The sequence below is a fragment of the Mastigoproctus giganteus genome, chromosome 1 (assembly GCF_048544385.1).
Source record: "Mastigoproctus giganteus isolate SK-2022 chromosome 1, ASM4854438v1, whole genome shotgun sequence".
Taxonomy (NCBI): Eukaryota; Metazoa; Arthropoda; class Arachnida; order Uropygi; family Thelyphonidae; genus Mastigoproctus; species Mastigoproctus giganteus.
In genome coordinates, this window is record NC_143575.1 from 21,712,360 (window position 1) to 21,728,544 (window position 16,185).

At 33.6% G+C, this 16,185-nt stretch overlaps 2 protein-coding genes across 2 annotated transcripts in view; one reads left to right on the top strand and one right to left on the bottom strand.

Moving 5' to 3' along the window:
* Nucleotides 1-7,660, top strand: part of LOC150090624 (vesicle transport protein SFT2A) — a 32,127-nt gene extending 24,467 nt beyond the window's left edge. Inside the window, exons 6-7 of the mRNA XM_090379145.1 lie at nucleotides 3,008-3,096; nucleotides 7,540-7,660. Coding sequence (XP_090235271.1) covers nucleotides 3,008-3,096; nucleotides 7,540-7,579 — 129 coding nt within the window. The 3' untranslated portion in view covers nucleotides 7,580-7,660. The remainder of the gene's footprint in view (nucleotides 1-3,007; nucleotides 3,097-7,539) is intronic.
* Nucleotides 7,661-14,917: 7,257 nt separating this feature from the next.
* OSCP1 (Organic solute carrier partner 1) overlaps nucleotides 14,918-16,185 on the bottom strand; it is a 46,424-nt gene continuing 45,156 nt past the window's right edge. Inside the window, exon 10 of the mRNA XM_090379158.1 lies at nucleotides 14,918-15,214. Coding sequence (XP_090235284.1) covers nucleotides 15,110-15,214 — 105 coding nt within the window. The 3' untranslated portion in view covers nucleotides 14,918-15,109. The remainder of the gene's footprint in view (nucleotides 15,215-16,185) is intronic.

Here is a 16,185-nt window from a genome sequence, read left to right on the forward strand (position 1 = left end):
ATATTCCTTTCATTTAACTTGTATGAAAACATTATGAACATCAACTACAGAGACTGTAAATGCATTGAAAATTGCAGTGGCTGTGATGAAATGTTAAAATAATAAGCCACTGGCTTAACACCTTTTCAGTAAAAGTAAACAGTTTCATGATAGTCTTATAACTAGATAGCACCTTGAAGTAGGATAATTATTTTATGGCAGCAAGTAAATTACATAATACAGGGTTCCCAGAAAGAGGGTGAGTAAGCTGTCCTGTCCTGTCTGTTCAGTAAGTGGCAGTTAAGAGCACCCACTGTATTTTTACTCTAATTTTTATTTTTTTTTTAAATAAATCACTTACTACTTATTGAAGTCAGGGGTATATATAGATTAGGTCCACCAATAATGTTTCTATGCTATATAAAAACAAATGTGTTTTTATATAAAAAATAGTTGCTGTTTCACAATGACCTACTTGCACATGAATTACCATAATAGATATTGTAGCCCATGTTGACTTTTTTTGAATTTCATAGTAGCTATTCGGTTTTTATCAGATTATAAGAAATGTTTGTGGTATATCTTAAAATGAGGAATTTTAAGAATTACTATTTCTACTTAATTGATATACTGCCACATTTAAATGTAAAATACATTAAATATTAATTTCAATTATTTATATATTGAAATAATTCTCCAGTTTTGTTCATATAACAGTGGTACAGTGTGGTCTCAGTCTGTGATGTACCCAATATCCTACAACAACATTTGCTTTGTATTTCCAATTAGCTTTATCATCCCAGTAATATAAATTTCAAACATAAAAAATACTCTGAATTATGCTGATAGGAATAATTTTATTATTTATTAATAATTTTATTATTATTTTATTAATATGTTTCTAAGTACAAAATATTATAAGATATATTCTGAGGTCCAAAATAAGGAGAGAGAAAAAAAAAGTCATATAAAGATGTGCCCAGTTCTAATTGTTTGCAGTGCTATGGCTGCTTAAATTTTAAAAATGGCTAGGAGTTTTGAATGGTTAAAAATAATTAGACTAATAAAAACATAAATAAGAATAAGCAGACATGTACCGAGTATGAGTTAACACATCTGCTTATTCTTATTATTTTATTATATTTTACCATTCAAACACCATAGCCATTTTATTTTAAATTTAAGCAGCCATAGTTCTGTAACCATTCATTGGACAAAAGTTTATATATATATATATATATATATTTATACACACACACACACTGGTTTTCAGAGAAAGTGCATCACCTAGGCATTTCACATTTCTAACCCTTTTTCGAAATGATATGTTACATTAATGACTAGCATCACAAATAGAAATATAAACAAAAGATATTTATTAATAGTTAAGGCAAAGCTAAGTAATATTTGACAGATGCTTTCAAAATATTCCAAAATGAGCATTTGCAACCTTTATACAACAGTTTTGGTAAACACAACAATTATGGCTGAAATGTTATCAGAAGCCCTCAATTTGCTTCAGTTTATCATTTTAAATGGAAAACAAAATTCAAAGTTCACCAGGTGCAGACTAATATTTAGTTGAATTGCCTCTGGCCCTGATGACAGCAGCACACCGTCAAGGCATCAACAAGATCAATTTCTGAAGATAATCAATTGATAATTCATGGTTCCAAACACGAATTATGGTTTCCTAAAGTTCACGAAGGGTCTTTGGTTTCTTTCTCACAACTTTAGATTCCACACGATGCCAACGGTTCTCTATAGGATTCATGTCCGGGCTGTTTCCTGGCCAGCTAAGAGTTGTAATGGACCATTCTTCCAACCATTTTTTCACCTGTAACAAATGTAAACACATTACTGTCAGACCTCTAATGCAGAAATGAAGCTAAAGTAACTACAGAAGTGCCTACTTACACTTTTCACCCGATGACAAGGAGCAGAGTCATCCTGAAAGATGCACTTACTTAATGGTTGGCAGCAATTTGCCTTCCAATATAGCCAGGTAATCCGTTGGCATTTACAGAACATTTTATGAACTGCAGGTGACCTACTCCGCGATACGAAATGCACCCCTATATCATATGGCTGGTAGGGAATTTCACTGTAGACACTATACAGTCTGGATGGTATTCTTCTCCATGTCTACGCTGACTCGTTTGTCTCCCATCAGAGCCATGCAGGTTGAATTTCTTCTCATCTGAGAAAATAACTTGACTTCCACTGCTCGGGAGGTCCATTTGACATGCGCCTTACACCAAATTAATCGGGCCTTTTTCATTTTTTGTATGAGGAGGGGCTTCTTCTTAGGATGATGGGCTACAAGTCCATTTTTGAAGAGGCGTCTTCTGACTGTTACTACACTTGCTACCACTCCTATATGTTCTTCCCATTCTCTTTTCAGCTCAGACGAAGAAGCTTTATAAGCCTAAGCTCTTCAAAGTGTGGTCCTGTTTTGGCGTAGAGACTAATTTGCATCCGGTTCCTTTTTTCCCATCAGCAGAACCAGTATTCTTCTTGAGTTTGGAACGAAATCTACTCACTGTCCACTGAATACAAGACACACTATAAGCAATATGTTGGGAAGAACATCCTTTCTCATGTAAAGCAACAATAGCACTCTTTCTTCTTGGCGTCAACTGCACGTAACTCGCCGTCCTGACACAAGCAAGAAATGATGCAACTCCTTGCAGAGTGTGCTTATACAGCTGAAAGTAACAGCTGATGCAATATTACATTATCATCTATGCGTGTCAGTCTTATCTGTAAGAAATATTGCCATATACTTATGTTATTCAGACGGCAATTACAATTTTAAGGGGTGATGCACTTTCTTTGAACACCAGTGTGTGTGTGTGTGTGTGTGTGTCTATATATATATATATATTTTTTTTTTTTTTTTTTTTCCATATTTTGGATCCTAGAATATATCACTGAATTTTTTTGTGATGCTGAATCTGCAGTTTATATATTAGTTTCAGATTTCTTAAACTACATTTTAAAAAAGAGTAATACTCTTTCATTACAGTGGAAAATCAAAGGTTTGGTTATCCTGTTTTGTATACTTCAGTTCATTGCAATGACTTGGTATTCGCTATCTTACATTCCATATGCAAGGTAAGCAATATTTATAATTCTGTTAGTTGTTCTTTGAATATAGATATACAAATTCAAGGGAGAAATTCTTTTACTGTGATTGAAGTAAATTTAGTGCTCAAATATCAGTAACACATATAGCTGATAAATATATTTATTGGGGAAAGAAGAAAGGATGGGATGAAAATAAAATAAAGAATTACATTAATATAAAGTTGATGTAAGCTTCTGGTCTAACAAAAAACAAGCTTGTTTCTAGGACAAATACATTATTCTTGAAGCTTTGGGACTGAAACAACCTCAACCTATTCTCAAACTTTAAATGGGTAAGAAGTCCGGCTTGCTTGACTTGAATCCTTGACAAAAGGATGCGAGTGTCCAGTGGGCCACTTTTGGCAAGCAGAACTGGCACTCTGGGATGAACCAAAAGCCAGGTTGTGTGGCCGGTGCGAGTTTTCAATTTTTGGAAAAAATTGAAAGTTGCCACTACTATGTATTCACCATAATGAACAAGTGTGCGAGGCGCCTCCGTAGCCAGGTGGGAAGGAGCAGCAGTGCATAGCACACGCTTCTTGATTAAACCGGGGTTCGAACCTGTCACCACCAAATACGGAGGATGTGGAAAGGTCAGGGAATGACCACCGCATATCCCGGAGCAATATGGCCTTGGTTGCTAATGCTCCTAAATAACAAAAACAAACAAACAAACAAGTGTGCAAAGTAAAAGTGACATTACAGTGGAATTGGAAATTAGCGTGAAGGTTTCAAAATATTTATTGTTATGCAAATGTTTTTTAAAATTTAAGGCATTCTGTGTGCCTTGATGAGACCTTTTCACAATATGAAGTTACTTTAAACTATGATAAATCTCACCAATAGTCACTTAATAAAATGACTATCATAACTGCAATATTTGAGGAGTTTTACAAACTGAGCATTTCTAAAAATATACAATCACAAGTACACAATTGCCAACTGTGGGTTTATGTCAGAGAATTGGCTATTTTGACTCAATTTGACTGTCTCATCAGTGTAACATAGTTTCTCTGTATTTTTGCAATAATAGTTTTACTCTGTCTTTTTCTTTTCACAGAAAAATAGTAAAGCTATGTTAAAATCATAATTTTTTAAAATTTCTGTGAATTTATTTTCATTAACAAATATGGCTGTGATAAACATAACCTTCTCTCAATTTAAAAAGCAATAAATATTAATAAAAGAATAAAGTTTATAAAAACTAATATCATTAAAGACTTATTTACAAAGAAAATAAATGCACTGAGTAGTAACTTCCCTAACTCACTTGCCAGTAGAGTCCAGGAATAGGAGCCTAAAGCTATCCTCACTGTCAATAAATTAGTAAAGGGCACCTTCCTTGCCAATCACAATTATAAGACTAATGAGAAATGAGATCAGAAACAGTATGTTGTACAGGATACGGATACAAAATCATTAAATTTTCTAAATTTCACGCTTACTCGGGACTCTAATAAAATCCAATTTAACATCTTTCGAAAACCTACAAACACCGGTATGCTTCTACATTATAACAGCTATCACCCGTTCGCCTACAAAAGATCGATTATCCTACAAATATTCAATGACTGAATCTACTTTGGGCTCAGAAATACAAATATTAACCAGCAGATTCTTAAACAGGGGTTATCCCCTTGCTACAATAAACCGAATTAGGGTACAAGCTAAGGATAGGATAAAAAATACTACACCAACCAACAATAGTAATATCAAAAAATACTTATTTCTGTCCCATATGTTGAACAGTGGCACAAACAGCTTAACAGATTCTTTAAGATACCGAATTTAAAATTGTGGCCAGGCCAATACGGAAATTACACACTATACTGAACAATCGCTCAGTCCTTTCCTCATTCGCAACACAAATTAATGACCTGGTATACAACATTTCTTGCGGTGATTGCGACTTGTCTTATCAGGGTTCGGTGTGTTTTCCTTTGAATATTCGTGTTAATCAACATGCAGCCCCAGGTCGGGCTTCTCGTTCAGCAGCATCAGAATTAGCCTTTCACAGCGTTAACGAAAAACATACTTTTTTAATTAATGAGGCCAAAATACTTAGTGTCCGACGTAATTATATGCGACTATTAATTGCAGAAACCATAGAAATTAAATTTACACGAAAATTCTGTTAATGTTCGTCGGCCATATCTCATCTCCGATTAATGGGCTTTTACGTGCATGTGCAAAGACAAATAATCCCTGTTTAAGTTTCATATTCGCCCCTATTCGGTAATTTTCATTCCTGTGATCACGACATACGGTAGAAAAGCGTTGTCAGCTTCAGGAAGGAAAATCGTTTTGCAATTTTTTTTTCATTCTTTCAATTAATTTTCTTATTTTTAATTGTGTTAAATTGATTTTTAATTATTTTTTTAAAACTATTTGCTACTCTACTGTAAATTTTTCATTTTAATTTCTGGAGAGTATCATATGGAAGTGTTCTATGTATTATATTGAGGTAAACTTCTCTTATTATTTTACAAATATGGTAAAATAAAAAAAGGTGTTAATGTCGTTCTATCATGTCATGCCATTAAAGTGATCTGTGTGCTGATATGATCCAATGAGTTGTTACAACTTCATTTATTTAATGCATTCATCAGAAGCTGTGTAACTTTGATTAAATTTGATAAACTGTGAACTCAGTTTGGCAGCACCAATAATTCTATCACAAATTCCTAAGACAAATGTGTGTTTCCTGACAACAGTTCAGAGTCCTGCTGGATCCATACAGAATTCATAGATTGCAAGTTGCCAGCAGAGTTTTTGGATGTGTTAAGTTAAATGTTACATAACACTTTCTTTTTTCATTTCAGTATACTATAATCTGTGGGAAATTTTTTGTTTGGTGCCTAATAGTAGTAGTGGTGGTATGTGATGCAAGAAAGCAAGTGTATGAGCTTATGCAGCATCAGCCAAAAAAAAAATCACACCATTCCCTCCAAATGCCTGTCCAGTTCATCCTTAAATTTATTTACCCTATCAACTTCCACAACGACAGATGGAAGTTTGTTCCAGCAATTAACCACCAGCTGGCTAAAGGCAAATTTCCACACATCTATTCTACATCTGTCTTTTCTTAATTTGAATTTATGCCCCCTTAGGCTCGTAATCTGAACAAGTGGAAGGATCCCATCAGAATTCAGTGTGCTCAACCCATTCAAGGCCTTATACACCTCAATCAGATCACCGTGCAGGTGCCTAGCCACTGCAATTTGCAGAACTTAAGCTTCTCTTGGTAAGAGGATCCCTTCATTCCCCTCACCAATCTTGTTGCCCTTCTCTGTACACGCTCAAGCAAATCTACATCCTCCCTAAAATGAGGCCTCCAGACCTGTACGTAGTACTTAAGGCATAGCCTGACCATTGCCTTATACAGAGGGACAATCACCTTTTCCCTGCTAGCAAAATTCCTATATATCATTGACAAAACCCCATGACCTGCCCTGGCAGCCTGTCTGCATTGCTCAGAAACTTCATATCTGACTGCACAATTACTCCCAGGTCTTTTTCATTTTCTACCACCTTAAGTGTAGTACCACACAGCTGGTACGTTTCTCTGGGGTTACTTCTACCCATATGCAGTACTTTGCATTTGTCAAGGTTAAACTTCAGTTGCCACTTCTTAGCCCATAGATCTGTTGCAGTAGCACACTGCCATTACTGTCATTAACAACCCTGCCAACCTTTGTATCATCTGAAAACTTTGACACTAAGCCATCATACCTCCATCAATATCATTGATAAATATACAAAACAACAGAGGATTCAACACCGAACCCTGTGGGACTCCACTAACAAACTGTTCTAAAACTCCATTCCACTTCTCACATGGTATCTGTGAGATGCCATTGAAATGGGTAATTTTACATGGTGCTTTGGTTTTGCAGAAATGAAATGCAAACAGCTATGCCATCTGTGTTGTATTAATTTGGAGGATGAGCAACCTTTAAAATTCTAAGGACATTTAAACATTATTATTGGTTTCTTTCATTTAGTTTTGTTTGATATTTTCTAATTGTGTTATAAATCACAATAAATAAAAAAATGATTTTTATAATAAAAAAACAATATCTGACAGATGCTACACTAGTGTATTTGTTGCATTAAAGGATATAAGTGATGGAGGGTTAAAAATCAGCTAAGATTCTTCCTAAAGTTAGCTTGTAAATGCACCATCACTTTAACTCAGATTGTAGGCTAATTAAATTGAACATTTTTATCAGTCTTTTTAAATATCATCCCAACTGTGCTTGAAAAATGTAGATGCAAATTTATATGTAAATTGTCCTAATTCAACTTCATAAAAATAGTAATTTTGTAACAGTAATTAAAGCATTAAGAATAATGGATAAAAATAGAGTAAATATAAAAACATTAATGCAAAAACTTGGAGTTTTCTTTCACCTTGTTTTTCATTTACAGGGATGCAGTTTTGAAGTTCTTTCAGTCTTGTTTAGGATGAAGTTCTGTTTAAGACTCCATTTAGAAAACTATTTCATGTTCCAAGAACTTATTCTGAAAATACATAAATTGAAGTATTTTTATGAATGTTGCCCTTGTGAAAAGATATTTTTGTAAAGGATTTGGATGTTATTAAGGACATTATTTTATACATATATATAAATTCAATTTTTGAATACTTGCAGATAAAATCATGCCTAATGTGAAGTTTCTACTGAATCCAAATACATTCTTTAGTTGTTTACAAGTTTTACTGTTAAAATATACCTACAAAGTAGTACCTGTGCCTTAAAATAATAACACTGTGATATTTGTAATTCTCTCCATATGAATAGAAATCGTCACATAACAACAGGTTTGAAAAATAAATACAAGAGCAAAACTTAGCAGTAAATATCTTTAATTTAGCCGTACATTCTGAATATTATACAATGGCTCCACTTGTAAATGGTGTGTGTGTGTCATCTAGTGATATTTGCATTTTCAGCAGCTATTCTGTCTGGAAAAAAAAAAATGATATTTTTCTAAAATTGCTTATCACATTATCAATGAATTGTTCCTATACAACAAGTTCACACTTATATTTGGCCTTAGTTTTTCAAAATATTAGATTTAGTGAAGATTTTGTACTGGTGAAAAAAAAGGCAATTTCCTTACATTGAATATACTGTACACAGCATCTACTAAGTCCTCAGTCAGAAATGGTGAATTTTATTTTATACCTTCTGTATCTCAAAAAATTGCAGGGCTTAACTGCTAAAGATATTTTTTAACATTACAGTATTTATTTAATTTAGCTTTCAGTTATAATCCAATAATTTAAAATTTTCACTATTCTAGTGGTTAAAAAAATGTGCAATAATTCCTTTTTCTTCTTCCCATCCCCACTTCATGTTAACAGAATTTGCATCATTTTTGAAGATATTTCTTATGCATGGTGGATGTGCAGTTTTGTCTTGTTTTTTTTTCTTTCTTTCCTATTTGTACTTCTGTTTGCTTTGCATGTAATTATCCAATCTGTGTAATAAACATTAGTTCAGGACCAGTTTAAGGTCATTATCAGGTACATATATTATCTGGTTTTATTTAATGTAATTATAAAAAGATGCATTGGTTTTTGTTTTTGGTGAAAAGAATGTCATCTTGAATGCTAGATTATACTTCATTTTGAAAAATATTTAAAAAATAACTGTAGATCACAAAACCCTGTTTATATATTAAAACTTTGATAATGTTGTACTTACTGTATATACTAATGGCACAATGATGTATCTTGTAGTTTTAAAATTGTGTTGCCTAAGAAATTGGTTTCTGTGAAGTTTTAAACTTGGAATGGGTAATTGGATGAATCTGTTAACTTTTTCTGTACATGTATATATATATATCATCCATGTTAATTAAAATTTTCAAACAAGGTTGTTTGATCGTAATTTTGGAGACTTGGTCTGTGATGTGTAATATCAAATCAACACTAATAAACCTGAGAATTCATATATTTCAGTATGATTTCAATAGATCGTTGCACTAGTTTAGAAATAAGAAACAAGCATTAAAAAAATTTATAAATTTTATATAATCAATTCCAGTTCGTGAGATCTCTTTGACTCCTGGTAAAGCCTTTTTTTTACTGACTTTTACTATTAAAAATGATAATTAACATAGTCTTGCTTGTTTCATGTTTACTCTAGTTTCCCATTGGGCATAATTTCATTGGTTATTGCAATTATACTACTTTTTCACTGATTGGTAGGGAATATATGAATTCAAGTGGATAAATTTACATCCACAGTGATAAAGTTAGTGTCTTTTTTTTTTTTTTTTTTTTTTCTTGCTGGTTCAGTTATTGGGGCTATGCAGGAGGCTATGGTTCATAGAAATTTGTACATTGGAGGGTTATTTGACTGTGATCAAAGCGGACTCAGAAGACATGTCACTTAGCACAGGATACCTCCATTGATTTGTTATTTATTTTTTTTTTTTAGGAGCATTAGCAACTAAGGCCATATTGCTCCGGGGATATGCGGTTGTCATTCCCTGACCTTTCTGCATCCTCCGTATTTGATGGTCACGGGCTCGAACCCCGGTCTAATCAAGAAGCATGTGCTACGCACTGCCCACAGAGGTGCCACTTCCATTGATGAAACTAATTACAGAGAACCTACTGTACTTTGCATTCAATTGGAATTGACATCCCTTCAGTGCCTATTTTTAGAGGCTCAAAAATATGGGAACTGTTGGGGGAAGAAAGCGGGCTGTAATGGGGGGATAAATACATCAACACCTTGTGATTTGAGTTAGTTTTGCTGCATATAGATGACCACTGACACAAAGCAGGATCATTACATTTGTGGGCTTGCATATTTGTCCTTAATGTTATGTAGATGTCTCAGCATTTCACCATAGTTGCCCAGACATCCTTAGTAATTGAAGGAGAAAGCACCCATTGTGTGTGAAATGCAGTGGAATATGTAAGACGCTATTACTAATTTCAAGTTTATTGATCAATTCTTATGTGATATCATTAAGAACTTATATCACATCTGATATATCACTCTGCTCAAAGATATAATACATTACGCCAGTAGTGGCAAACATTTTCCTACAGAATGCCACATATTATTTTGAAAATACCTCACATGCCATCAAAGGCAAATCCAGAAGCTACTACACACAATCAACTCTTTCCTGATCTACAGTGGCATGAAATTTTATTCTAAGCCTTGTTAAAAAAACAGTTTTAAGCTTGCAGAATTTAATACAGATGAACAAATCAATTCAATGGTTGTTCATACAGAAAACTGATGACATGAAGACTCACATAGCTCCCCTTCTTACCTAAACACACAGTAAATATGAACCAAATGTTCCAGTCATGTTGAAACCTGGGGTCATAATTTCTGGCAATAAAAGTGGAATTTAAACTATATGTTTATCTTCATTTCTGATTTTTAAAATCAGTTTTTTTTTTTTTTTTTTTTTCTGAAATCGATCAGCAGGCCCCTTGTGGCATGTATGACACAGTTGATCACCCCTGCATTATGCTATGTAATAAATTACCAAAACAAGTTTTATTTGCATTTGTTATTTATGAATTTGGGTATACAGATTCCAAATAAGATCTTGGCTTTTGCATAGTATCAGTGGTTTTCCCAAATGAAAGAAATATGCAATAATACTAAATGGGCTGCTCAATAAAGAATGATCATAATTTTTTTTTTCATAACATGCCTTTTATTAATCATCAATATTTTTAGTTCTTTTTAAAGTATTCCCCATTTGATGAAATGCATTTACTCCAATGTTTCTGCCATTCTTCAAAGGCCGACCGGGCTAGCCGAGTGGGTAAAGTACCTGCCCGGCAACCCAAAGGTCGCGGGTTCGATTCCCGCCTCGGGCTTGGATCAAAGTACTGTAAAAACCTTGGGAGGTGCAATATGGCCACAGAAGCCGATGTGCCAAAAACTACCAAATCTAAAAAAAAAAAAAAAAAAACCATTCTTCAAAAACGTGGTGGAAGCAATTTTTTGACATGTTTGACGATTGCCTCTGATGTCTTTGCAACTTCTGATGACTAGAAGTGTTTTTCCTTGCAGCTCTAACTTGGGGGGGGAGAAATGCAGGGACAAGGTCAAAGCTATAGGGCAGATGAGGAACACATTAGACATTAATGCTGGCTAAGTACTTGACAGTATGAGCAATGTTGTCTCATTGTTGTGATGCAGCGTCCACCCATCTGCATACAGTTGTGATGAACATGATACCACAAAGTGTGCAGTACAGTTCTGTAGTAAAGTCCCATAACAGTCATGATATGGTACAACATTCTGGTAAACCATTCCTTGAATGTCGAAAAAAGATGACCATAACGTTTCCTACAGAAGCCACAACTTTTGCTTTTTTTGGTGTTGGCAATGACAGACTTCCAAACAGAGTTTAGTTACTTAATCTCTGGGTCAAAATGAAGCCATGTCTTGTCCACCATTATCACCTTGTGAAGAACCTCACCATCTTCAGTAGCCATCTGTTGCAACCCTTGACAAACCTTTGTGTGAACTTGCTGTTGTGAGTAATCTTGGGATCTGGTGTGCACAAACACGTCATATGCAAATGGTCATGGAGAATACCACGTGTGCTTCCTACTGATATTCTCAGTATCTCTGTTATACAACAATCTTCTCATGATTACAGAAGCAGTTTTATGGTTTCTGTGGTGACAGCAGTGGTTGGAATTCCAAGACCACTGATTTTTGTAATTGAATCACATCCATCTTTACACATTCTAAACCACCTGTGAGTTGTCCTATATGAAAGCATGGATTCACCATAAGCCTCTTTTAACGTTTCACATGCTTCAGCTGTTTTTAGATGGAAACAAAATTTGAGAGCAACATACTGTTCCTTGCATGTCATGTCCATTGTTGCATAAGCAAAATTGACAGGCATAAACTTTACTGACTCCAAGGTCACACTGAGTGCACAAGTCAACTGTTTGCATTTTCTATGTTCTTAAATTCTGCAGTGCAGCTAGAAATAGCAAATAGTACAGTTAATGAAAAATTATGATCATTCTTTATTGAACAGCCCTTGTATGTTAGATTTATTAACAATGTTTAAATTCTGTATAAAAGAGTATTAATCTTTTTTGAGTAAAAATGCTAAAAAAAAAAAAAAAATGCAAATTGAAAAGGAGAGCATCCATAGGATTAATAAAAACACTTCCTTAAAAGTTTACATTTGAATGTTTTGCCTGCTGTGGTCAGTGTGATCATCATGAACTAAAAACCAGATAAGGCACCCATCAGTTTCGTCAAACCTTCCTCAGAACCTCTTTATCAATGCCTGTATGTCCTGGCAGAATCCCTCCTTATGCTCTCTTCATTAATATCACGGAGCAATATGGCCTTAGTTGCTAATGCTCCTAAAAACCAAAATAACAATAACAACTAATATCACATAATTTTGGTCTGAAAAGATCCAGGCGAGAGTGCAAGTAATGGAGCTCAACAGACATTCTGCATCCCATTTTCAGCAATATTCAATCAACTTAACTAGTCCTTTATAATTTTCACCTCTCATATTAAACAAGAAATTCATACAATGGTCTTTATGCTCTAATACCAGAAGCATACAATGATATAATTGGGAGCTAAATGATTTTATGATAACTGAGAAGAAAAACTTTGCCTTCACAACAAGTTGCCAATTGGTATTGCACTACTTTCAAATATTATAATACAGACAGTGGTACTGCACCAGGCAGGTTCTTGCATTTAGTAACTCTGGGAAAATTAAAAATTTCAAAAACTATGCCAAATAAAAATTTGCATATACAGTATTTAAAAGTACAAAAAACTGCAGATTTTTATCTTCAACAGCTCATGGAGGTTTGTTATTTTTAATAGTTCATGGAAGTTTATTATTTTTGAGATGAACCTCATAGGTGCAGCACCAACACTACAGGATTTTGTTTTGCTGATGTATAGCATATGTTGATGGGTATGTTTCAACTGTTGGTAATAGAAAGCACATGAAAGCAGCAACCAGTATTAACCTTGAAGATACAGTTTATAAGTGGTTTGAATGAAGGCATTTAACTGGTGTAGGTGGTGCTAAAGTGAGTTTAGCTAAGATGTACTGGGATTACCATTCCAGACTCTGTAGGTTCACCAGTATCTTAACTTCAACTTATTCACTCTGAATCTAAATACAGTTTTACCAGGCACCACTATATGACCACCTTCTACTGACAATGTATCAACCAATAAAGTCAAGGTAAATAAGCTTGTCTTTTATTGTTTAACTTTATTTCAGTGTTTCTAATACATACATGTATAAAAGTAACTATTCAAATTTTCACGTGAGGTACAAATGGTATTGGAAAAAACACTTTCAGAGTGCAACTTCACTTTAATGGATTTTAAATCTTTTGGTTAACATCAATTAAATCAAAAATATGCAATAATGGAAAACCCCCTTCCCCCATTAGTCTATAAAATTAAGAGTTTACTCTATTTTCACATTGCTGACTCAAATTGAAACTAAAAAGTTTAAGTATAAGAAAAGCAAGGATGGAGTACAATTATTTACAGACAACAAAAGTTTTTTGCAGTGCATCAATTTATTAACTATACATATATACATTAAGATAAAAAGGAAAAAATGTACACATTTCAGTAATCAGTACACTCATGTTTATTTGGGGTTTCAGTACATATTCTAGTTGTTAACAATCGTGATCACTGACCTTGTATATTATGATCTTGCTGTATTATTGTCCTTCGAAACTAACAGTGTAAAATATTAACCTAGTGATCCGTTAATATCCTATTCTCTAAGGAAGTATCAGCATTGTTTTTCTTGTATAAAAGGCTACTACAATTTTGCTCTTGCTCTTGTATTCAAATAGCAAGGAAGACCTAGACCAAATTAAAAGATTGATAGACAGGAAGAACTCGAACAAGTAAGGCAAGAGGAAAAACTGTTAAATATTCCTGAAAACTGCTCTGAAGATACATATGTAATTTTCTAAGTATCAAAGTAATGGACGGATACACACGAGCAACTATCACAATTTTCTGTATAGTCATTTGACTATATATTTGCATAGTTCAAACTTGCTCTGTGTTGGCCTGGACTGTTAATAATGCTATTGAGAAAATACATTTTTTTTTTTTTTTTTTTTTAGGAGCACCTTTTGTTTCCTTAAGTAGAAAAAAATAATTGCCTCCTGAGTCATTCTTTGTTTCCTTAATAACACAACTACTTGCATGACATTGATATTCGTTCTTAGAAACAACAAATATTAATAAAGCATTAATAAAACTTAAAAATAAAATCACACCATGTGCACATGATATCTGATAAAGTATATCTAATAAGGCATCAAGATATTTTCGGAAGATCTAATCCCAAAGTGTTTTTCAAGTGGAACAGGCCAACTCTGGTGCTTTTGACAAAACTGTGCATAACACACAGGATCTCACTAGATATCCTTAAGTTAGCAACTCTGAAATTTATTCTATTTAACATTGCATTACCAAGTTGTAAGGCCATAATAAAATTTTGGCAGGTATGAATTTTTCACTGTACTGCCTGATGTGAGAGCAGAGTGCTGCTGAGGCTCATAGTAATTGGCTCTAGCATTTGAAGACACTTACAGGTCTGAAATGCCATTTTTGAAAGGATGAGCTGAAGGAACCATGAAATTAATGTTTTATAATTCCTTACTCACATTTAACCATTAACTTGTACATAAAGGTTGTGGGAAGAAACTGCTACTACATCAAGGTTTTTTTTTTTTTATGAATTCTTAATCTATGAATTTGAATTATATAATTCTGCACAGGACTTGTTCAGTATGAAATGATTAATAAGAACCAGTAATTATTTTAAACTCAAATTCTCCATAATTGTTTTGTGTGGGTGATTTTAGCTATCAACAGGAGTTTATTTTTAGTATTGAAACAAAGTATTTTCAGTCATCCTTGTGTACGAATCAGATTACCATATTCAAATGCAATTCGTAAGCAGTTTATGCTGAAGCTGCATCCAACAAGTCTAGAAGGTCATCTGTTTGGTTCTCATTTTCCTCGATTGACAGATCTGAAATAACTTTACTTAGTTCCTGTTGGGATACCTAAATTAGAAAAATAACTTGACTATTCAGCACACTAAATTAAGAATACAACTTTGGTAATGAATACATTAATATTAACTTGGAGCTCTACAAAAGCATTACAGATGGTAGAAAATATAAAACTAAATTTTATACATACCCAAGATGATATAATGAAAGTTGGATAGAAATATAGTATGCCAAACTTCCAAAATCTGGTAATCTCAGGACCTGATCCTTGCATTCTTTGAATTTTACAGATTTCAGATGGTCATATTGTAGTCATAAGAAATGCCAAAAAAAAAAATATTTTGGTACTGCAACTTTTGCAGATAGCATTGTATACATGTGCCTTTTTAAAAAAAAAAATAGTGTACAGTAAATAAATATACAGTTCAGTAAAAATAATACTTTTCCCTTTCAAAAGAGGAAAAGTTTCACTTCACCAAAGTCCTGTGTCAAGTGTCCTTACAAATACAACCTTTTCTACCTCAGATATGGGCCTATTTTTGCATTTTGCAAGGTCTCAATCCTCTTAAAACTTGCCTAAAAGAAAAAATTTTCTTTTAGGCAGGTTTTGGGAAAGTACAAGTGGATGAAAAGTTGCTACATGAGTGTTTAAAAGCAACAATATAAAAGTTCTAAAAACATTCACTAAATAGTAAATTTAGTAAATCCTTACTTCAGTCTAATGCTTCATGTGTGAATTATGAAACTCATAATCCACACACATTGCTTATTATGGGTGTGAATTACAAAACTCATAATTCATAGATTACCCAAATAATTCTCACTCATAGTGATGGATTACTCAGTTTCTGAGTAATCCATTGCTCCACCAAATTTATCAATTTTGGAGCACAGTAAAAACTTATCTGAGCTGAAATTCCAAATCTGTACAAACAGCTCTAACGTTTCTTTGGTGAATATCCACTCCAAGAAACTTGCCAATTTTTAGATAGTTTGTTGGATTTGCCCATTTTCACAATCAT